The sequence below is a fragment of the Branchiostoma belcheri genome, unplaced genomic scaffold, assembly GCF_001625305.1.
Source record: "Branchiostoma belcheri isolate BF01 breed outbred unplaced genomic scaffold, Haploidv18h27 scaffold9, whole genome shotgun sequence".
NCBI classification, from domain to species: domain Eukaryota; kingdom Metazoa; phylum Chordata; class Leptocardii; order Amphioxiformes; family Branchiostomatidae; genus Branchiostoma; species Branchiostoma belcheri.
In genome coordinates, this window is record NW_017804575.1 from 4,637,914 (window position 1) to 4,662,146 (window position 24,233).

At 41.5% G+C, this 24,233-nt stretch overlaps 1 protein-coding gene across 1 annotated transcript in view; it reads right to left on the reverse strand.

The window, feature by feature from the left end:
• The window catches only part of LOC109487654 (transient-receptor-potential-like protein), a 22,437-nt gene extending 7,675 nt beyond the window's left edge, over positions 1-14,762 (reverse strand). Inside the window, exons 1-11 of the mRNA XM_019791658.1 lie at positions 14,638-14,762; positions 11,925-12,108; positions 11,380-11,465; positions 10,350-10,503; positions 8,020-8,235; positions 7,412-7,498; positions 6,773-6,862; positions 6,307-6,512; positions 5,480-5,607; positions 4,818-4,967; positions 4,107-4,232 (exon numbers count right to left, since the gene is read on the reverse strand). Of these exons, the coding sequence (XP_019647217.1) occupies positions 4,107-4,232; positions 4,818-4,967; positions 5,480-5,607; positions 6,307-6,512; positions 6,773-6,862; positions 7,412-7,498; positions 8,020-8,235; positions 10,350-10,503; positions 11,380-11,465; positions 11,925-12,108; positions 14,638-14,762 (1,552 nt within the window). The remainder of the gene's footprint in view (positions 1-4,106; positions 4,233-4,817; positions 4,968-5,479; positions 5,608-6,306; positions 6,513-6,772; positions 6,863-7,411; positions 7,499-8,019; positions 8,236-10,349; positions 10,504-11,379; positions 11,466-11,924; positions 12,109-14,637) is intronic.
• Positions 14,763-24,233: the final 9,471 nt, after the last annotated feature.

A 24,233-nucleotide genomic window follows, 5' to 3' on the forward strand; every position in this document is an offset into this window, starting at 1 on the left:
GAAATGTTTAGTAGGCTATATGATAAATCAATCGAGTACAAACCGTTTGGTATCAACAATATAAGTTTGAGTGGTTAGCAAGATATTACAGTTTGTATCATAGTATAAATCAGGTAATCCTCTAAGTAAAATATCACATAACAATTGTTCAGACATATTGAAAACATCAAAATCAAAGCCTACCACATTCTGGAGATTGCTGAGTAGGGTAACTCTTTGTTGATTATATAAAGGGCAGTGTAAAAGAAAATGTATGACACTCTCACAACGAGACCCGCAGATACAAGCAGCACTAGGGGCTAAATTTCTTAAGAATAAACTGTGGTTAAGACTACAGGTCCCGATGCGGAGACGCGTGAGTAATGCGCAGGTGTACCTGGGGCCAATGCTAAAATGTCGGTAAAAAGGGGAACGTACTGACTTTACTAAGTACTTCTTATACAATGAAAGATTCAGAGATCGAACAGCTACATCAAGACCATTCCAGTGATGCGTAGCATATGGAATGAAAGACTTTTTATACCTAGTTGTAAGACAAAGCGGTAGCCGTAAATTAGATTTATTACGAAGATCATATGAAGTCGAAAAAGAAACTTCGGGAGAGATCATGTCCCTGAGATACTGACGGGTATGGCCATGGATTACTTTGTACATCATGATCAGTGAGTGAACATGGCGACGATCAGAGAGTCTCTCCCAGCCTAAATCAACAAGGAGTGAGGAGTAAGAAGACCCTCTGACAGCCCCTGAAACTGTAAGTGCACATTCATATTGGACTCGTTCTAATCGTTGAGAATCATACACAGTGCATCCATGCCATATTATGTCAGCATATTCAAGAAGAGGTCGAATAAAAGATTTAAAAATAGCATCAAGTACAGTGCGTGGTAATCTAAATTTCAACTTATTGAGAGTGGACACTCGTTTGGATACATTAGCAATCATATGTGAAATTTGAGTTTCCCAAGACATGGTGGAGGTAAGTATCATTCCTATATGCTTATGAACTTTAACAGATTTAATAACACAATTATCAAGTATAATGGGGGGATGGTCTGGAGAATTGGATTTCCTAGAAAAACACATCTCTTCAGTCTTTAGCGGATTAAGCTCCATAAGCCAGGTCGAAGACCAGCGTGATATCTTCCTAAGATCAGAGTTAAGTCGATCAGCTGAAGAGTTGGGATTGTCTACAATGTCCAGAAGGGAGCTATCATCTGCAAATAAGTAGGGGCAGGTAACCAAGCCATCCACCATGTCATTTATGTAAATAAGAAACAGAAGGGGCCCAAGTACCGAACCCTGAGGTACACCTGCGCTGACATGTTTCCAGTCGGAACAATGACCCTCAATAACAACTCTTTGTTCTCTATCAGAAAGATAACTGTAGAGCCAATTTAAAATTGGACCATCTACCCCGTTTCTTTGAAGTTTAAAAATTAATCCTTTATGCCAGACCTTATCAAAGGCTTTAGAAAAGTCAAGATAAACCGCTCGGACTTCTCTGTTGGAGTCAAGAGCGTTGAAAATTTTGTCGGTAATACAAATAAGCTGGTTAACTGTCGAATCTCCTCTGATAAAGCCCGACTGAAGAGTATACAAAAGGTTTTGAGACATCAGATGATTATACAAATGTTTATAAACAATTTTCTCTAAGATTTTTGACAAACAAGGTAGCAAGGAAACGGGGCGATAGTTTGACACATCATCATGATCTCCTTTTTTATAAATCGGAACCACATTTGCCCGTTTCCAGGCTTCGGGAAAGACACCATGGCAAAGTGATAAATTAAAAACATATGCGATTTTATCAGATATATAAGGACATATTAATTTTAGGAAACGGTTATCAATATTGTCATAGCCACATGCCTTTGATACATCTAAGGAAGAGACATAAAGTTCAATCTCCTCAGGTGTAGTAAAACATTCTGAGAAGCGGACATCAGTAAGAAAATCTAGTCGAGGGAGGCTAGACTTGGAGTCATCTATAGTGGACTGGTCAGAGAAATATTTGTTAAACATAATTGCCTTTTCCCTAGAGTCGGTTACATAGGTATGACCAGACTTTAAGGGTGGAATAGTAGAACACACTTTACTACAGTAAAAGGATTTAACAATGTGCCACCATTTCTTACTGGAACAAGGAGAAGTTGTCAGTGAGTCGACGAGACGGTTGTTATAGGACGACTTAGCAAGAGAAATTTCACGTACTACTTTATTTCTGACATTACGATATAATGACCATAGTGAAGCATTGTTCAACATTTTAGCTCTCCTGTGAATCTTGTCTCGTCGACGCATTAACAGTCTAATCCTGGAAGACATCCAAGGTTTGTCTCTCGGTCTTACAGTAATGTTCTTATGGGGAACACACTTACTTTTAGCTAGGAGGATAAGATCAACCAGCTTGTAACATGCATCATCAACGCTAGAACAATAGTAAATGTCATTCCACTCAGTGTTGGACGAAAAAGTAGCTAATAATTCATGATCAACTTTGGGGTAGTCCCAGATAGTTCGAACATACGGACGTGGGTACTTTAGTGACAAGTTAAATCTAGTAATAATGGGACAATGGTGGCATCCTGAAAGAGGAGACAAAACAGAGGTGCATTTAACAAGGGATTTCCTATCAGTAAAAAGTAAATCAATTAGAGAGGGGGAGCGTGACAAATCGCATGTCGGCTCGCTAATCACCTGCGTAAGGTTTAACATAGTTGAAGCCTGGTAAAGTTTTAAGCCGACTGGGGTAATAGGATCGAGGGCCCACCAAGCATTATGCTTGGCATTGAAATCACCTGTAATTATAAGAGCGTCATGGTTGGATGACCCAACTGCAAAGACCGAGTCGGTAAATGAGTCAATAAATTCAGTGGCAGTACTCGAGTCCTGGCCGGGTGGACGATAATAAACAGAAAATATAATACGGGAACATCCCGCAAAGAGTTCGAGCCAGATACACTCAGCAGATTTTGGCTCCAGATCTAGTCGTCTCCGGTATGCAATTTGGTCAGATACATAAATCAGGACGCCTCCACCGTGTCGGTTTCTGTCTCTTCTAATCGGAGCCTGAAAACCCTCAAGGGCAAGGGCCGCTGAGTCAACAGAGTCCCCCAACCACGTTTCGGAGATAGCCACAACATCAAGTTTAAATCTAACTACAAGATCGGACAATTCATCCAATTTCGTACCAGCTACCAGGCTGTTGACATTAATATGCATAAAATTAACATCTTTGCGGAACGAAGGCCCCGGATTGGGATGGATGTCTCCCGCTAGTAATAATACAATGAAAGAGATACAAACTAAGACATATGACAAACTCATACTTAGGTTGAGAGCAATCTTAACGCTAAACTTGCAAGTAGTGTATACGCCGACAGAAAACATGCCAATGACTGCCCTATATTGGTCAGTGTCTATTGGCATAATTTAACGCACCTGCTCAGCAATTTACATATAACCGTTGACCCATATCCATAAATAATTGTGGTAGCCATACCCATTGCTGTGTACATAAATTGGGGTGGAGGATTGAGGTGTTCAAGAATTCATTCTTTCCTAGAACTATCGCAGAGTGGAACTCACTGTCACCAAGTACAGTAGCGATAGGGGCATTGTCAATAGATAGCTTTAAACGATGTCTAGAGCTAGAAGTTAAAGGGTTAGGTGTTACAAGTCGATCGGTGTAATATAGCCAGCTGCCGCCGCGCCGCGTGCCTGCGAAGCTGGTGTGTTACGCCGAAAGGCGGTTATACCGGCTATACAGATACAGATCAGGATGGTAAGACACTAAGTAAAGAGACTCAACCAAGTCCTGAGGAAGGCGGCAGTCAGAACTGCCCTGAGGAAAGTGACAGACGGTCACCAAAACGTCGGCTGAATAAAAGACTTGGTTGTGTAAGAAGAGTCTCTTCACTCAGTTCAGACGTTAGCTATCGGTAATGGAAGAAAGGACAAATAAAGAACCAGTAGCAATGCGTCTTTTTATCCATGTTTTCCCCCTTTGGCCATGTTGATTTCCTTATATGGATGACATCCATATAATAGATAATATATATAATATCCACATCATATGGGGAAAAAACGATAAACACACTAACTCTGAAATAGATAGATGACACGGAAGAAGCTGAAGACGTTGGCCACGGCAAACAACCCCTCCGAGATGAGAGTGGGATCGTCCGACGGCCAGTTCTTCCGCTCCGTTGCCATGGGGACGTCCATTCCTTGTGTGGGGGCGATATATCATTGAACTGGTGGTTGGGATGGAAGTGGAACGTAATTACAAAGCTCCTGTCACACGTTCACGAACTTGGCCTCCCGAACGCTAGCCGAACGCCGGGCAACCATGGTTAGGATTGGGTCGGCTGGCATTCGGCTGGGTCCGCTGGCGTTCGGCTGGGTCGGCTGCGGTTCAGCTGCGCCAGCCGAAAGATTACAAATGTTTCAAACATTTGTGGGGCGTTCGGGAGGTTCGATCATAGTTTGCTGGTTTTCGACCGTAAGTCAGCAAAACACAAGCTAACCATCTGTAAGTAACAGTGTTCGGGGTGTGTTCAGGAATCAAATTTGACTCCAATTTAACTAAGATTCGTTTTGCGTCACATACGAAAGGTAGGTGTGGCTTAAATCTGGTCAGAAAGACCAGCTGACCTGTTCGGCTGGTGTTCGGGAACGAATTCGTGGGACGTTCGTGAATGTGTAAAATGGGCTTTAAGAAACAAATGGGATGGGGTTCCAATAGCATTCCGTGCATTTAAATTGAATTAGTTAATCAAATAATGGGGTAGCCTGAGAGAGACGTCTCCCACCTGTGGTGACTCTGACGTAGGCGACCACGCGGAGGGATATGGTTGCCAGGTAGAGTGAGTTCATGATGAAGTCCAACCAGTTCCAGTAGTCCCTGATGAACAGATACAGACCTAGGTTCCACAGCTGCTTACACTCGCTCCATACCAGACCTGGAATCGGATATAGCGTGTGAGATTATGAAAAAAAACCTTTAAAAGAACTTTATTGCACGACAATTGCACATGGTACAATGTATGGCCAAACAACTGAACACAGTACAAATTATGTCTGAGGAATAACATTTAATTCAACAAAATCAAGTTAAGAAATCTTTTTCCTTATTCAGAAAAGTTTATGGTCCATCAGCAATCGAAACAAGCCGAGATGGTACAGGTCCAACTACTACATGAAAGGTTTACTTGGGAAGGTGGACAGAGTTCTAAGCACGCGAGATCTGTGTGCGAACATGCACAGGTAATAGCATGCAAATCATGATCAGCACCCCCCCACACACACACAAAAAAGAAACGCCGACCGCACCGGGAAAAAAAATCAGCCCCCCCCCCAAAAAAAACGCCGATCGCACCCGGAACGCCTGCAAAGGCCTTAAGGAGGCTAATGAAAAGATGAAGAATGAAAAATGATTATTGATTCAAACACTGGGACTCAGAACCAGGCTTACCTGCTACGTAGAAGACGATGAGGACTTCCACGGTGGATGGCGGCGGGCCGCGCCTGTTGGTCATGTTCTCTTCCCGGGGGGAGGCCATGGTCAGCAGGATCAGGAACACCGCGAACGAACCCGCTTGGCTAAAAAAATAACGTTATTTTCAAATTCATGAATGGATATATCCCTTTTTTGGGATAGCAAATTTCCTTATTCTCAACCACTTTAACAAGAGCGGACGTTTCGATGACCGCCTGTCATATTAATAAGAGCTAATATGACTGGTTTGCTGTGCACTGGAGCTAGGTGTTACTGGGTCATCAGTTACATGGGCCCCGAATTTACATTGTCATTGCCTCCACCCCTAAGGCGTTACCAAAATTATTACTATATAATCATAAGGCCACAGCAAGTAATTTTTTATGGATGACATCAGCGCGCACATTAATTTTCGCCTGATTTGAAAAAGAAAGAAATATTGTTGCCTTCTGACAGCGGTCAACATGCCGAAAATGGGCAAAGATGTCTGTTGCCATGCCGGAAGGTGGATGGCAGATAAATATGAAGAGAGGAGACAAGACAAGGCTCTGATTTAATGTTTTGTTTCTTACTTTGATGCAGTGATATGTGATGTTGGATGTGTATATGTGATGTTCCCACTGAATCAAAACCATTTGTACAATGATTGAGCCAAAATTTGAAAATGTAGGAACCTTGTTTTTTTCGCCCGCTCGCATTAGATTTGGAGTCTGTGAAGGATGTCATCCATAAAATTTACATGCTGTGGCCTAACAGATGACTAACCTAAAAGCTTTCCTTATACAAGAAAGCAGCATTCTGACCTGACAAACTTGATGAAGGGGTAGCGCATGAACCTTCCCATGCGGCTTCGCGGGGAGATGACGTAACACACCGCCACGATCGGCATCAACGTCATCAGCGTCATCACCACCAGCAGCTTGGCGAGCACACTACGCCTGCGCCAGCCGGGCAGGCCGTCATGCCACATGGCTGTGAGGAGCTGCTGACAATGGGGGTGGGCTACGAACTGCGGTGAGATACCATTTCCTCATGCTAATTGTTATATATACTGGACGCTGCTATAATGATGACTGCTAATACACTGATGGCATTACTAGCAACAGAGCTTTATTATGAATGGTTTATTTGTAGTAAAAGAACAAGAAGAATTTAACACTGCCAACTGAATTACACACTCCTTTATATGTACTTTTACCATTGTGAATATCAATCTTCATCAAAGAAACAGCTGACAATAAACGAAAATTAAAAATGTTGCCCGCCGACCTGTTTTTGTTCGTACTTGAGCGCCAGCTTCAGACGGTACAGACTGGGTCCCTGATGGTCCTCATCTATCCCGTCATCCTCTGCGTTCTCCTCGTCATCCAGGTCTTCATCCTCATCACAGGCCTGAGGTAAATATGAGCGCACTTTGATGGTTAGTATTTAAATTCTCACGCAGTGTCTACGGCCTCTTTTCCGTGTAAATATCACATGTAGTATAAGAATGCCCAAAGGAAAATTGAGAGAACCAGTCAAATTTTCGACGTCAAAAAGATATAACCAGAAACAACAAAATCTAATCATTTCGAGATCTCTTCAAGACATAGACTCCTACTAAAAATCAAGATAATCCATCTAAGCCTTCTCGACTTATGCTGTTAATAGACACACACACACACACACACACACACACACACGTGCACACACACACACACACGTGCACACACAGCCACGAAAACATAACCTTCTTGGCGAAGGTAAAAATCGAATTAAGTTGCCTCCCAGTGGACGTGAGTTTGATTCTCTTTCAGTTGTGGCTTGAATTTATGGTTTCGGAAAACTGTTTTCATTCGTTAGATCGTTTTTTGCAGAATTACTGTTGAAGATACCCAGTCGCCTATCCGCGGAGTTCAGTAGTGTTACCTGGTTCAGGATGGTGTTGAGCTCCACGGAGCTGCGGCACTGGTCCAGCAGCTCTACAGGGTACTTCCGACACTGCTCCGCCAAGTTCTGTAAACAGTGGTTACAAATTGGAGCACAGACATTTGTGTAAACTTTTTTTTTGGAATCTGCATAAATGATGCTTAGCAAGTGCTTTCCATCACTTGCTCATCATTTTTTAGACAAGAATTTCACAAATATACATTGTAGAATAGCTTAATAGAATAGAATAGAATAGAATAGAATAGATTAGAATAGCAGTTGCCTTGTTCCTCTTACCTGTTCATATATTGCATATCTACTGTTTATCCTGTATATATACCAACGTTATTAGATTTAAGTAGAGTTAGTAGGTTTGATAAGTATATCGTACACGTAGAACTTCATGTGTTAGCAAATAGTCATATATCACCACATTTTTCTTGTCAATGTCTGTTTACAATTAGCCCTCGGGCATGAATTTGCAATAAACAACTCAATTGCAATCACTTCGCCATATCCCTCTACACTTTTACTACCAAACTGTTACCAAACGTATCGTAGTATACTAACCAGCCAAATAGCTTTGGTAGAAAACCACACTAACATACCAGATACGATTCTTTAAATTCCCTCTCATTAGTCGCTAGGTGACGCAAATCCCAACTGAGCTTGAACGCCGTCAGGATGGGGTCTGATGACGTCAGCGAGATCCAAGATGGCGACGCCAGGGCCCGATAGGTTTCCATCCGGACAATAGAGTAGCGAAGGCTGTCGTTCTTATTGCTGTCTGTACACCCCCTACAGTGGCAGCCTGGCATATGCGGCTGAAACGAACAAACAGATTTTAAAGCCACTAACTATATTGAGGAGGTTTATTGAGGAAAAGTTCCCCTTTAGCTGCCCACCCGAGGGTGGCAGCTATTCTTCCAGCTGCAGGAGAGGGAACATACATGTAAGACATAACAATACATCACGTACAATTACATATACATTTACATTATATAGTATTTTAAAAGAAAACAAGTGTGTAACATCGTATGTGCTCTAATTATTCATGTCCCTCATGTGTTTTAGTAGATCTTGTTTGAACTTCTAATGTGATGTCACTGTTTGCAGCCCATGTGGTAGAGAGTTCCATGCTGCAGTAGTTCTGTACGTGAAGGCTTTTTTAGTGCTGTTTGTTTTTGGTTTGTCTAGTTTGAAGGTGTTCCGAGTAGCATATCTGGTTCTGTAAGTGTGTTGATGTGATCCCCGGGCACAGTTGATTGTAGAGTATGGCTGGTTGTTTGGAAGACAGGATTTTTTTTAAGTGCAGTGAAACTATCAAGAATGGATGACTGAAGAATACAACAACAGCCTTGAATTGGAAACTTTTGAGCAAGTGAGGTATTATGTAATGATATGGATATAAAAAATTAGAAAAAATGCTATTATGTACAACGTACTTTACTCTATATTTATGGGTTCACCACACCACGAAGTGGTGGTGAACCCATATTGCTTTTTCTGATGTTTCTTCTCCTCCTTCTCCTCCTCCTCCTCCTGCCATTTTTTAAATGGATTCAGCTTCTTCATTTTAGGGCCTAAGGTCCTGAAATTTGGTATGGAGGTACAGTGGGCAAATACCCCTAGGCGTTTTTTAAATTTTTGTGATACAGGCTTTTAGAATGGTTTTATTTGAGTTTTTTGGCTGTGTTATAGCAAATGTATTACTAGTGTGCCGTGTTTACCACGTCTGGGCATGAGTCATCACAATGGAATGCAGGGCATCAACCAATAGGCATGCAGCTTTCCTCTATACTTCTTGCTGATTGGCTGTTGGGATTTAACTTGATTAACACCTGCACAGAGCATTTCCACCTGCACAGAGCATTTCTTGCTGATTGGCTGTTGGGATTTAACTTGATTAACACCTGCACAGAGCATTTCCATACTGACAGTATGTCTTTATTCAAGTGTTTTGGTAGGTATTTCAAGCTTTTCTGCTCCAGCATTGGAATGAGGGGCATGAACGTTTTTTTATTTATTTTGAAAATCAACAGTTTGCATTATGCAATTAAAAATCCTAACCAATAAAGTAAGGAATAGCTATCCAACTGTTGTTTTAGTTGTATGTTACTTCATATTATAGTTATATCAATGTAAATCATTGTTTTCCCTTGTGTTTCTCATTCTTTTCCTGCCATGTCGTAAAATGTGGTGAACCCATCGCTGTATTTGCTCCAAAGCAAATATTGGCATTTCTAGTTTACATACATGTCTTCAGTGCTCACTGTGCCTTCTCCATTAGGTTAGTGATGATACATAAAATCAAAATGCTGAAAAATATTTGACACGATTCACCAGTAAGTTCAATAACTGATGGGCACAATGTCCTTTACATCCACTTAAACAACAATCTCTGTTGGATTGCAGAAGGAAATGACACGTATCTCTTAACATCTTTTGTGCCTAGAGTAGTTTGAAAATAATATAAAAGGGACCAGTAACCACCAATGAAAAGGAACCGGGAGGGTAAGGGTGCATATTCCCAGGCACTTTTGAACCACGTATAGAGTCAAGTGTATGTAAATTCAAAGTCACGTGTTGAACATCATCGGGGTCACCCATCCTAACGAAGGCTGTAAAGACCTGCTGCCTTTCAAACTGCGCTTGAACAAAATTTTGAACCTTCCAAAATGGCGCCGTTTCCTGCGTTTTTAGAGGATTTAAAGGGAAAATTATGATAACTTTATTCAATGACAAAGTGAGCAATTTTTTTAAAGGTTTCCAAATCAAATCAGTCCACCTTTTTTTAAGGGAAAATCTTGGATCTTTATATAAAAAGTGGACATTTGAGCCTTGTTTTGGGGTTCTTCCAACCCCCCTCTCTCCCCGGCGACGGGCATGTTATGCTAATAGTATAATTATTTCAAACGGCGGTGATTAACACCCCTACGTCTGAGATGGTAGCGCCCTGTGACAGCAGCAGCTGTAGGATCTGGAACTGGTTGAGTTGCGCGGCCAGGATGACGGGACTCACGCAGGGGGAGAAATCTTCACAGTCAGGACTCACACAGCTCCACCCAGCACCCAGCATAGCAGGCGTCATACTGGGAAATGGTTTGAAATAATAATAAAAAAAACAGTAATTACTTGTTGAAGATTATGCTTTAGCCTCCTTTACAAAAGAACTTTATTGCACGACAATTGCGCATGGTACAATGTATGGCATGCAAAGTACAAGAAAGTAATAAATAATAAACAAAATATGTTGAATAAGATCTAATGTCGAATAAAACCTAACATTACTCAAACAACAAGGGCTAGCACTTGCGTTCCCGGTGCGGTCTCGTTCGTTTTGGGGGGATCTCGAGGACTGATTTACACACTTGTCTAATTTGCACATTAGACATGAATGAAAAAAAAAAAAAACATGCCATGCGACCCCACCAAGAACGTCTGCAAAGGAGGGTAATGATACTTACCATTCAAAGACATTAAATATGTTATATGCCTATGACAGTCAGGATGATGTTCTTGCGTTTGAAAGCAACGAAACGGACAGAAAAATATGTTGAGGGATGCATGAAGCGACCCCTAACAAATTTAAGGTGAACTAGAATTCCCCGATCTCATACCTTCGCCAAATGATGCAGTTCCAGGGCAAGCCGCTAGGGGGCCCAAACTCACGTCACTTCTTCCCCAGCACAAGACCTACCTACCACCCAAATTTCATCACCATAGCATGTCTAGATCATGAGATATCAAAACCGGAAGTTCAGCTTCAGTACCATAACAAGCCGCTAGGGGGTCCAAAATCTAATCATTTTGAGATCTCATCAAGACCTACCCACCTACCAAGTATCAAGACAATCCATCAAGGCATTCTCAAGTTATCGTGTTTACAGACACACACACACACACACACACACACACGAACAGCTCTGAAAACATAACCTTCTTGGCGAAGGTAATAACTGTCTCACCTAGAGTGGTTGACCATCATCTCCACGATACGATACACACCCTCCCGGATGGCATGCAGTAACGCGCTTCCGATCCTGATGCCATCCTGAAAGAAGTTTAGAAACTAACATACAAGATACAAGATGACTTCATTCGTTTTCGAAGTGTGTATAACACTGAATTAAATCGAATTTGCATGTACAAAAGAATTTTGTCCCTGTCTCTCTGGACGCTCTCTTGGAAACAAAAACACTATCTCTATCCCCCCAGCCAGAACAAAAAGGCTCCAGAACTCGTTCCTACATCAGTCTATCAGACTCTACAATCAGACTGTATAAACTTGTCATACCTGGGATGTACTGTTCATATAAGTAGTGTATATATTTATGTATATATGTATGAAATAATGTTATGTGCTTATTTTAGCGTAATGATGTAAATACCAATGCCATTCAGGCAGCGATATAGTTCTAATTTGTATGTCTGCAATGTTGGTATGGAAAAAAAGAATTGAATGAAAAAGCCCTCACACATACTAGAAATGCGATCTATGTGTGGTGTTCACCTGCTTCAGGAGAAGTTCTACTATCTCAGCGTTCTCCATGGTGACTGCCGTGGTCAGGGCGCTGCGGCCCAGGCCGGAAGTGACGTTGACGTTGACCGGATGAGGAGGCTGGAGACATCTCCCCACGGTCGCCTTGTCTCCTCTCTCCACCGCCTCAAGAAACACACGCTCCTTGGATCGTAGCCTAAAACAATAATCACAATATCCGTAAATAATTTCATCAGGTTGGTAAACGACTGAATAGCAAAGCTCTTTCTATCACAAGCATTTATTTTTCAAGCCGACGTTTCGATGACCTTCTGTCATCTTCATCAGGGCAATTCTGACTGGTTTACTGTGCACTGCACTGACACTAGATGTTACTAGATGTGCACAGTGCACTAAAGGTGTTACATAGTCAATAGTGCACTTGAGCTAGTTTTTTTCTGTTTACAATACATTCCGGAACGTAGTGTAATTGTACATGTGAACTATGTATTGTAAACAGAAAAAAACTAGCTTAAGTGCACTATGAACTATGTAACACCTTTAGTGCACTATGCCAGCTCACTATGCACCAAGTAACATCTAGTGTCAGTGCACAGTAAACCATTGCCCTGATGAAGATGACAGAAGGTCATCGAAACGTCGGCTTGAAAAAAAATGGTTGTGATAGAAAGAACTTTGCTATTCAATAATCATAATAACTTATTGTACAACAATATTGTGCATGGTACAAAGTATGGCATCTTTAATTAGTGGGGGCGTGTGGCGTAACGGCAGAGTGTTCAACTCATCAGAACCCAGAGGTCCCGGGTTCGAATCCTACACCGAAGTTAACACAACTTTCCTCGTTTCACTCAGGTGAAAATAAGTACCTAGCTTCGGTTAGGGACGTCCCTCAGACAGGACGTTAAATGGAGGTCCCGTGTTTGGGGAGAGCCACACCCCACGCACGATAAAGAACCCATCACACTTATGGAAATGAGTAGGGGACCTTTCCGGTGTGAGTGGTTCAAACCTTACAGTCCTAGCCCTATGGCCGCACATGGGGTTCGCTCCAGACCCTAGCGATTAAGCCCCAAATAATTGTAAGTTCCTCACAATTCACTGCAAATTGAAATTGGCTGCAAGGATAGAGTCCGGCCCACCAAATAATAAAGAATGATAAATAATCTACAGCTGGTACATAAGTACAATTTCACCAGAGTATCCTACCTTAAGCTACGGTCACAACCCGCCGTACGTGCTTCTGCGTGCTGTCTACGTGCAAAAACGTGGACAAACGTAGGACATCCGTGCGTGGTGAGTACCGCCTCCGTACGGAATCCTACGGATTTGGGAGCACGCAGACACGCCGTAGAACTTTAAGTGCATATAAAACTTTTTCTACGTGCGGTCTGCGGATTCACCACCCGTGCGTGCGAGTGCGAGCGACGCGCGTGCCCCGTACGTGCCGTGCGGAAGAACCACGTGTGAGTACGGCCTCCTTACGGTAAAGTTGCAATCGCACAGAGATCGTACGTTGTAAGCAGGTACAACTCACTTACCACTTGCGCAACGTACGATGCACGCAACCGCTCACGGCCAGACTTGGCGTGCAGACCACACTCTTACACTTTGTGCAACCGTGCGAGTGACTTGCGTTGATGCCACTCCTTCCCCACGTTTTCAGAAAAAACGTAGCAGACGTAGCCTCCCAAAAAACGTACGGACAAAAAGCACGTACGGCGGGTTGTGACCAAGGCTTAACGCAACAGTGTGTGGCTAGTATGGGATGGGAATGAGCATTTACATCCACAAGCATTGACGGAATTTCTAATATCTAGACATTCTTTAATACATATCCCAATGTATACCATGCAGGGGTTGTCACAAGTCGCTATGTACTTAAATCTGCAACATTAGAGTCAACATCATGCCTAAAATACATATTTAGACACAGTAACATGAATTAGTTATATCGTAAATATTTCGGCGAGGCTATGACAGCACCCGATAACATTTTTATCACAAGACAATTAAATTGGGCACGAGACTTTTCTGGGTGTCCCAAAACTGCGTTCGATTTGGTGTTGAAAACAAAGAATAGTATAAACTTAGTTTTAGTATTTGATACTGATTTCGCCTGAATGAGGGAATTCGTGTAAAAAGCATGCATTTACATGTACCAAGGGCACAAGATTTGAACTGAGCCTGACGGGTTGGGATGTGAAATTTGAAGTCGATTTTTGGGTTGCCACAATACATAAAACACAAGACATACCGTTATCACTACCTGTAAACCTGTAGGTTGGACCAAGGTACATTCCCAGCACCCTAACCCTATTCATTTATTTTCATTTCATTTTCATTTATTGGTGATGCCACAATGCATTACAAGCTTAAGTGGGAGCCAGGCAGCCTAAAGGCTGGTGGCGGCTGCCAATGGTACATACAACACAACACAGGACAAGTCAATACAATATACAGGACCTAACAACAAGTTACGAATATCCAAATAGCAAAACATAACAGTGCATTATACAATATCGAAGACACATCATCATCAAATTAATATAGTAATCATAGAAATATCTATAGTCAAAAGAGAAGAGGAAGGATGGAACGGTTGGAAAGTCTGATAGGTTAAAAAATGTTCAAAAGTTAGTAGTCGTATGAGAGGTGGTTCCTGCATTTGGCCTTGAAAATTCTAACGGTGGCGGACCCTGTGACTTCCCTATTCCTACCGTACCTTCCTGTGCCGTCCAAGGGAGTGTATGCCCTCGGCTCACTGGTGAATAAGAAGTCCCGGCGTGGACTGTAAGACTTCAGGCCGCCCTCTTGACTCGGAAGTTCGGGCACCCCTCCTTCCGCCATCTTTGTCCGTGTTTCAGGGGTGCCAGAATTTACCGTGCAATTTTTATGGAATACAGTGCAATTTTACGGAATGCAGTACCATTGTATTAGACGTATACAGTTCAATTTTAAGGAATGCACTGCAATCGTATTAGTATACAGAGCAATTCTACGGAAAACAGTGCACTCGTAGTATGCAGTGTAGACTTGTAAAATTGCACTGTATACTAATACCATTGTACTGTATTCCGTAAAATTGCACTCTATACCAGTAAAATTGCGCTGTATTCCGTAAAATTGTACTGTATTCCGTAATTGCACTGTGTTTACGAACATCTCGTGACAACGCTGATGTCCCTCGTAAAATCAATATTAATGCATTCATTTTAATGTTGTGTTGAAATATGAGATTAGATACTAGAGTGCAACGATCTCCTACATTCGCCAAAAGATGTCAACCTTTACGCTTTGATGAATCGTAAATATTTCTCATTGATTATGCAAATAAGATCCTCATTTGCATGTATTGTAGTAGGTGATCATATTATCCATCCAGTCTTAACAAAGAAGGCTATTCTTGCATTGCCTAATAAATTATGCATCTGTATAGCCGGTATAACCGCCCTTCGGCCGGCGCAACACACCAGCTTCGCAGGCACGCGGCACGGCGGCGAAGTGAGGTCCGCCATTCAAGAACTTCACAAGAAGTATCCTGAAACCAAAATAATCGTAAAGACGTGCAACGCACGGCACCATTATAACTACAGGGAAGTGGAACAAGGGTCGGATTGGCTGGCTGACCAAATAAACCAGGAAATGAGGAGCATTCTGGGAGATTTGAACGTCGCCATCTTGGATGTTTGGGATATGACGGTGAGCCAGTGGTATCCCTTTTATGTACGTCCAGCTCAGCGTGTAGTAGACAACGAATTGAACATCTTTATGTCTTACATATGCCCAGAAATGATGAAAAATACGGAAGGGTATACGTAGTATCGTATGGCAAGATGGCTACAGTAAGTAGTTGCAATTTTCTGCTAACAACTGACCAGAGCTCGAGTTGACGCATCGACTGGCAGATGGCAGCACCATATGGTGTACATGGAATCAATAAAAAAAAGGATAAGCCAAATGTATGATTTGCTTGTTTTCTCACTTCATACCAAATATAATAGACATTAGGGTGTGCCATGAAGCAGAGTAACAGGGGCTGTATGTAGTTTCCTGTCTAAAGGGGGGTAGAATTGACATCAGATAGGGCCAAAATTATACGCCACATAAGAACAATGGTGACATTGTGAGCCACAGTAGTCTCCAAGCTGATCCTCTGGTGGCTGCAAAGACAGAATCAAATTGGCCAGGCTGTATGCGTTTGCCAGACAGTTACTATTTCGCCACCAGCCTGGCCAATCTTATTCTGTATTTGCAGTCACCAAAAGATCTGCTTGGAGATTAAGTGATAAAAAAAGCCCAACACGTTACATCACGCGTATATTAGTGTTGGGCTATGCACTGTCGAGAATTTGCTGAAATTCTACTGCAGTAATAAGCTTCTTACATAAAGGAGATTCTTTATTGACACATGCAACAAAAAGTACAGGGACTTTTGTATGGTCTTCTAGAACTAAAGATCTAACAAAGTTAAATACATTTATGGATAACTTCATCCTACGTACAGAATATATGTATGTGGCAAATTACATACAGAATATATATAAGTGGTAAAAATAAGGGTTTAACTATTCTCTAACATGCATTCTCTAAGATTGAAACATTCTTTAATGTATTTTCCTATTTGAGTACTGTATTGGTTAGACCAGATCTATGTACCAACTAAGGCCACAGCATGTAAATTTTATGGATGACATCAGCGCGGCGATTAATTTTCGTCTGATTTTGGAAAAAAAACAAGAAATTTTGTTGCCTTCTGACAGTAGTCAACATGCCGAAAATGGACAAAGATGTCTGTTGCCATGCCGGAAGGTGGATGGCAGATAAATATGAAGAGAGGAGACAAGACAAGACTCTGATCCAATGTTTTGTTTCTTACTTTGATGCAGTGACATGTGACGCTGGCTGTGTATATGTGATGTTCCTACTGAATCAAAACTATTTGTTCAATGATGGAGTCAAAATATTAAAAAATGTGGGAACCTTGTTTTTTTTCGGCCCGCCTTGTTTTTTTCGCCCGCTCGCATTAGATTTGGAGTCTGCGGAGGATGTCATCCATAAAATTTACTTGCTGTGGCCTAATGTTCAGTAGGCAAAGCCAAGAAGCCTCCATACAATCTAGCATCATTACATATGTCCTCACATGGCCAAAAAGGAAAAGAAAAACGTTTTCAACAGATCAATTTAGCTGATGATGATCATGAGCACCACACTTCAGTCCGTATCGTCTCATCACCTCTGATAGGTTCCTGTTCTCATCTGCAGCCCTAATGGTGCGATGTACACGTGGGATGGAGAGGTGGAGGCCAGGACAATGCAGTTGACTGTTTCACCTTCTGTATCTGTATCTGTATAGCCGGTATAACCGCCCTTCGGCGTAACACACCAGCTTCGCAGGCACGCGGCGCTGCGGCAGCTAGCTATATCACACCAAACGACTTGTTACACTCAATCGTTGCACATTTAATTGCAGGAGTTGTTTAAAGCTTTCTAGTGATGATGCCCCAACTGTGCTTGGTGGCAACGAGTTCCAGTCTACGATAGTTCTGGGGAAATACGAGTTTTTGAATACCTCAATTCTTGGATGATAACTCTGATATTTGAAGGCATGACCGTTTCTTGTTCTTTTCTGGGCTGGTATCAGATACTTAGTGGTTGGTACGTCCACCAGTTTATTAGTCATTTTGTACATCATGCACAGTCTGGACATTCTACGTCTGTCTTCCAGCGACCCCCACTGTAGGTTTCTTTTCATTTCCGTTACACTAGCACACTATCTTCTTTTTTTTTTTATTACAAATTTACCATTGTTCAATCTGTGCTTCAAATGAGGGGTTACATTAAACGTGAGGTATTGATATATATATTGATGTACATGTTTATTCAATTTTTACAGTGCTGTCAACGGCATAAAAAGAACGAGAAAAAGACTTTAATCATAATTATAACCTCATTCACAAATAGCTAACCTAACGCTAAACATTTGCAATGTTAATTAAGTGCCACGCGATGTTGTTCCCATCCACTTCAAACGTGTCCAGAAATAGTTTAGAAATCGGAAGAATAAATATATCAGTATACTAGGTAACCCTGGGCTGCGGTTGAATGGCATGCCACACCAAGTAAATTTTATGGATGACGTCCGCGCGCATTGATTTTGGCCTGTTCCTAGAAAAAAACCAAGAAATTTCGCTTCCTGTAACTATGACCAAAGAGTCACGACAGTGCCGCAAATTGTCAGATTGACGTGAAACCCGTAACGCGAAGAAAGTGTCTATTGACAGGACCATCCTGTCAATAACAGAAAATTTTTCACTGTCCACTGTTCCACCTGATTTATTGCTGTTTTGATGATGCATAAAAGACTTCTTGCTTATTACACTGTGTCACCTCATTCAATTTGTGTCCTAACATTTGTCGTCTCTTAGTATATTTCAAATCTAGGCATCTTGTTTTTTAGGGCCCTTCTTGTTTTTTTTTCGCCCTCTCGCATTAGATTTAGGGTCTCCAAAGGACGTCATCCATAAAATTTACTTGGTGTGGCCTTATATTGTCAACCTTTCCCAAAGGCATATTTAGTAGCTTCAATGGAAATAAATTTTTCGGCCTGTTAGGGCTCCGATCATCCCTCAAACAACAGCTTGACTTGTATCGGCCTGATGTAACTATCTGCGTGTTATCTGAGGTGGTGGATGATTGGCAATCCACCTGCGCGGTCCATGTGCGTGGCCAGAGGAGTTGCCGACGGCCGTACAGCGAAGAGTACCGGTGTCTAGTACCGGCCTGTGCGGCGGGCAGTCGGCTCAGTAGGCCCTGTATCAGCTGGACTTCAACGTGCCACGCAGAGAAGACCTTCCGGGCCAGTAGGGCATGGCGTTATAGCACGGACTGTGTTCAGGCCTCTTTCGAAGAATCTCCCATGTTGTTGTTTTTTATACGACAACACTGACCGTCTTCCGCATATGCCTAGAGACTGGGAAGTACATGCCATGCACACAGAGTCAATATTCATGTCCTGAATATATCGATACCAGGACTGTTTTTTCCACGCTACCTGGAGCCCGGAAAGTGAATTCATCATTTCTGGACCACAGCGGAAATGAGATTGCGGTGTATGGATTCAATAGGCAACGGCAAAGAAGGAAGCCATCTCTCGTCGTGCTATAAATCCAGGAAACCACCTGGCCATTGCGAGGAACAATATCTGGCAACGGAATGCAGACGTAGAATGAAATCATCGTCAAGACATTCATTCTTGGAGTGAAGAGAAGGAAGCAGGCGGAGAACACACAGTTTACAGGTATGTTCTAATATAATTTTTTCTGACGAACATAGCAGTTATATATAGGGCACTGTAGGTGTACAAAGCTTCTGGAGAGAAAATCTGCCCAATTTAGCATTACATTCGGGACGGTTCCTTGTACTTAACTTTGAGGTAAGTAAGCAATAAACCCGTAGTCGTGGGGTCGTGTGGCGTAGCGGCAGAGTGCGCGACTCGGAACTAAGAGTCCCGGGTTCGAGTCCTGACATACCACCGATCTTGTGCCCTTGGGAAAGGCAATTTATACGACTTTCCTCACTTAGCTCAGGTGTAAATGAGTATTGTCCTGTCATGTATTTGTCCCCTGTGTTGGTGGCGGCATAAATATAAGTTGAAAAAACTTGAGTGTGTCGTCACCACGTCTGGTGATTACATGCTGGAATGAAAAAATTAATAATAAACCCGTTCTACTGTCGGAAACTAGGTACGTGTGTTTTGTATTGTTTTACCGCAAAATGTGTACTGATATTTCTGTATGTATGGTCATCTTTCGGATATAGGCAGATATGTAATAATTGTGTTACACTGAGCTGCTGAAATGAAAACAACAGAATGTATCTATTAAGTTTGTCTTGTCACTATTTCTGACGTAAGTGTTTTTCCAGTTGAAATTTTTTTTCTCAGTATTTTACAGCCTTGCTGTCTTTGAACCATATTATTGATAACCTATATTCGACGCATACAACTGTATTTTTCATAGGATCCACAAAGTACAAAAATTTGTTCTATTAAAAGTGTGGTATTAATGTTATCCTTCCTATGCTCTTTACTTCTCTATATCTACGTTTCGTTTCCAGAACATTACACCACTTAAGGCCATAGAAAATAATTTTTATGAATGACATCATCGCGCGCATTGATTTTTGACTGATTTTGCGGAAAAAAAGAAAAGGAAATTTTCTTGCCCTTTGCCAGTGGACAACATACCGAAAATGGGTAAATATGTCTGTATATGTAGATATGTAGATTCTGTGCCTCTTCCAGCTGAGCCTCACTTAACATTCATTTTGCTGTATAGTTATATAATAATTGATTTTAATTATAGGTGTAATTTATATTGAAATTGTTATTTGTGTATATATCTTGCTCTGACTATTTGTTGTTGTTTTTCTATGTCATATGTACAGGTATGTGTTAGGTGTGCACGCTATCAGCATACTTGCTGCCTAGTGCACACTGTGTATTGTCATGTTGCAATTTTGAATAAATAAATATGTCTGTTGCCGTGCCCGAACGTACATGTAGATGACAGATAAATGTGAGGAGACAAGACCACGTTCTGATTTAATGTTTTGTCTTTTACTTTTATTTTGTTGTAGCGTTGTATTCCATTCATTTATTTTATGATGTTGCCGCTGAATCAACAAAATCTTGTTTAACAAGGTTTATGATCTCAAAATTTGAAAATATAGAAATCTATTTTTGACCCGCCTTTTTTTGCCCTATCGCATTAGATTTGGAGTCTGCGGAGGATGTCATCCATAAAATTAACTGGCTGTGGCCTAACGATAATTCAAAATTAGGCCACACCAAGTAAATCTTATGGATGACGTCCTTTGGAGACCCTAAATCTAATGCGAGAGGGCGAAAAAAAAACAAAAAGGGCCCTAAAAAACAAGATGCCTAGATTAGAAATACACTAAGAGACGACAAATGTTAGGACACAAATTGAATGAGGTGACACAGTGTAACAAGCAAGAAGTCTTTTATTCATCATCAAAACAGCAATAAATCAGGTGGAACAGCAGTTGTCGTCCTGTCCTGTTCTCGCGTTACGGGTTTCACGTCAATCTGACGATTTGTGACACTGTCGTGACTCTTTGGTCATAGTTACAGGAAGCGGAATTTCTTGTGTTTTTTTTCTAGGAACAGGTCAAAATCAATGCGCGCGTGGACGTCATCCATAAAATTTACTTGCTGTGGCCTAACGATAATTCAAAATTACCTTTTTTTCCGCCACGAGCCACTCATCAGTGATAAGTGGTAATCAACCGCTACCATGATTGGCTATTAGCTAGACCTGCTACCGCTGTTAAGCACTTCAAGGGCTCTTACCGAATAGGTTAATTGCATGGACGGCGAATTGGAAACAAGCAATTTTGATCCCATTTCACGGACGTGCGGATTCATTTGCACATTTTGCATGTCACAACATGTGATGTTAGCCTCTCATGCAGGCTTCGCGGCGGGCTATCACGCATAAACGCATTTTATCTCAAATTGTACCCTCTATAGCAATGAACGAAGTGAACTCTTTGACGTAGCCTCCAAATTCCACCCAAACTTTTACACATATACAAATGAAAAGAAAACCACTCTCCTCTTAACATCCGAAAACCCACAAATTATAGAAAAAGTGGGATCCTTTGTCTTCCTCTGTCTTCAAAAAAGAAGTCAAACCCAGTAGTTTTTTACCAGTAGTTTCTTAGTAGTTAGCAATAGTTCTATATGTACTAATTGTCTGTTTTTATAGTATATTTCTTCTGTTTCTGCAATTAACCCTCGGGCAAGAATTTGCAATAAAACAAGCTATTATATTAACTGTCACTTTCCGATGAATATGCAGTGTTCTAATTGCGGTCGTGTACTAATGGATCCTTTGTTTTTAAAATTAATATCGCGGAAAATTTGAGCCATCCGACATGTCCTAATGCGCTAGCAAATACAAACGATACCAGCAATAATAATAATAATAATAATCTGCTCTAAGCTACAAACTTATAAATGAAGGTCAAAATCATTCTATATCTATCTTGCTTTTGTAAAACACCATACAAAAAAGCCGAAGCTCCGGTCACAGAGTATGGCTTGGAGACTATTGTGATAAGACAACACCCACTGTCTGTGGTTTGAAATCTACAACCTCTGAACCTTTTTTTCTGTCACTTCCATCTGTAGTTACACCACCCCATCACGAACTGCGAAGAAGCAATTAGACAATTCTATATTACTCTCCAAGCAGAGGTTGTGGGGGAATGATCGTTACATTTTTATATATGGCCGTTTTTTGTCCTGATCCCCACCAACGGTGGCCGCGGACCTTCTCTGGCTAATGGATACTGCCTGGCCAATTTGATACTGTCTATTTGCCACCGAGAGGGATCTGCTTGGAGATTAATTCTATATAGTTGAACGTTGATGTATTCCTATGTCCTTATGTACATGTATACTTCATATACGTCGGTGAAGGTTAGACATCCTGGTAATAAGATGTGCAAAAGAAAAAACAGTTACTCAAGCAACTGGATATGATTTTGGAAAATCATATCATAATCAAAATCATATCCGGTTGCTACGATAGTTCTGGGGAAATTAATACGAGTTTTTGAATACCTGAATTCTTGGTTGATAACTCTGATATTTGAAGGCATGACTGTTTCTTGTACTTTTTCTGGGCTGGTATCAGATACTGTGGTTGGTACGTCCACCCGTTTATTAGTCATATTGTACATCATGCACAGTCTGGACATTCTACATCTGTCTTCCAGCGACCCCCGCTGTAGGTTTCTTTTCATTTCCGTTACACTAGCACCCCTTTGATAGTTGTTCGTGCAGAATCTTGCAGCTTGATTCTGTACCCTTTCCAGATTGTCTTTCTCTGTATATGGATCCCATATACTGTCGCGGCATATTCTAGGTTTGGTCTTACAAGCGACGTGTATGCAAGTTTTACACTTGTTGGACATGACCACAGATTGCGCCTAATCACTCCCAATGTTTGTTTGGCCTTCGCAGTGATGTTGTTAACATATATACCGCCCTTGTGGCCCTTTCATGGAAGCTGAATAGCTGTCAGTTACAGGTAGGCAGCTAAAGGAGAGTTTGAACCTCGATAAACCACAGTAAACAAAATATAACATAGTACATGGGGGGTATAAAACAGTGTTTACCACTTTGATTACTAAGTAAATTATCCATTCTGGGTCTTATGTAGCCTCTACCAGGCTTGGGGAGGCGGCTGGAAAGAGTAGAAATCGGCCAAATAGAGATATAAGCATGCCAAGGGGGTTTGTCCGTTGAGAGAACAGTTCGCCGCACCCTACGTTTAACATAATCTCCAAGCAGATCCCTCTCGGTGGCAAAAAGACAGTATCAAATTGGCCAGACAGTATCCATTAGCCAGAGAAGTTCCGCGGCCAGATTGGTGGGGGTCAGGACCAAAAAAAAAACGGCCATATATAAAAATGTAACGATCATTTCCCCACAACCTCTGCTTGGAGAGTACGTTTAACACACCATTGTATTTCTTTCCTGGAATCTAAGATGCACACCATGTTTGAAGTTGAAGGTCGACGCAAAAATGATCGATGATGTCTAAATTTGAAATGACACCATGGGCGGGAAGATAAATATCGTGTACAATATCCAATACCTCAAAGTCACTGTGTGAGCTGAGTGGGCGACCCCTCCCAACCCTGAAAGATTGCGAACATCTAATTGTCTGCCCGCAATTGGGAAAGTGAAATATATTACCAAAAATTTCTGCTTCAAGATTGTTATGAGTCCATTGACCTTCTCCCTTCTGGCTATCAGTGAAAGGAAGACTATACAAAAACACGCTAATGATGTTCAATAAAATTTTGGTAGCTGAAAAACCAGAAGTGATCTACGACAGGTTACAACGAATAGACAATTCTCATGGCCATAGCACCCGACTTGCGACAGGAGGTGGCTTAAGACTGCCTAAACCGAAGACAACCGCAATGGAAAGAACTTTGTTTATAGATGTATAAAACCTCACGACAATCTTACACCACATTCCAGGTCAGCCACACCAACACTATTCAAGAACATCATAAACTGATAGACTGATACATACAAACCCTTAAAGCACTGGTGGTAAGGTACTGGTACAAGCAAGCTGTATATATTATCATTGTATGCGACCTCTGACCTCCCAAAAGCGATCTGGTAATGTCGTGTTGCTTTGTAGTTGTTATTGTTTATTGCTTTGTAGTTTTATGCTAGTTTGTAGTCTAATGGATGCAGGTGTTATGTTA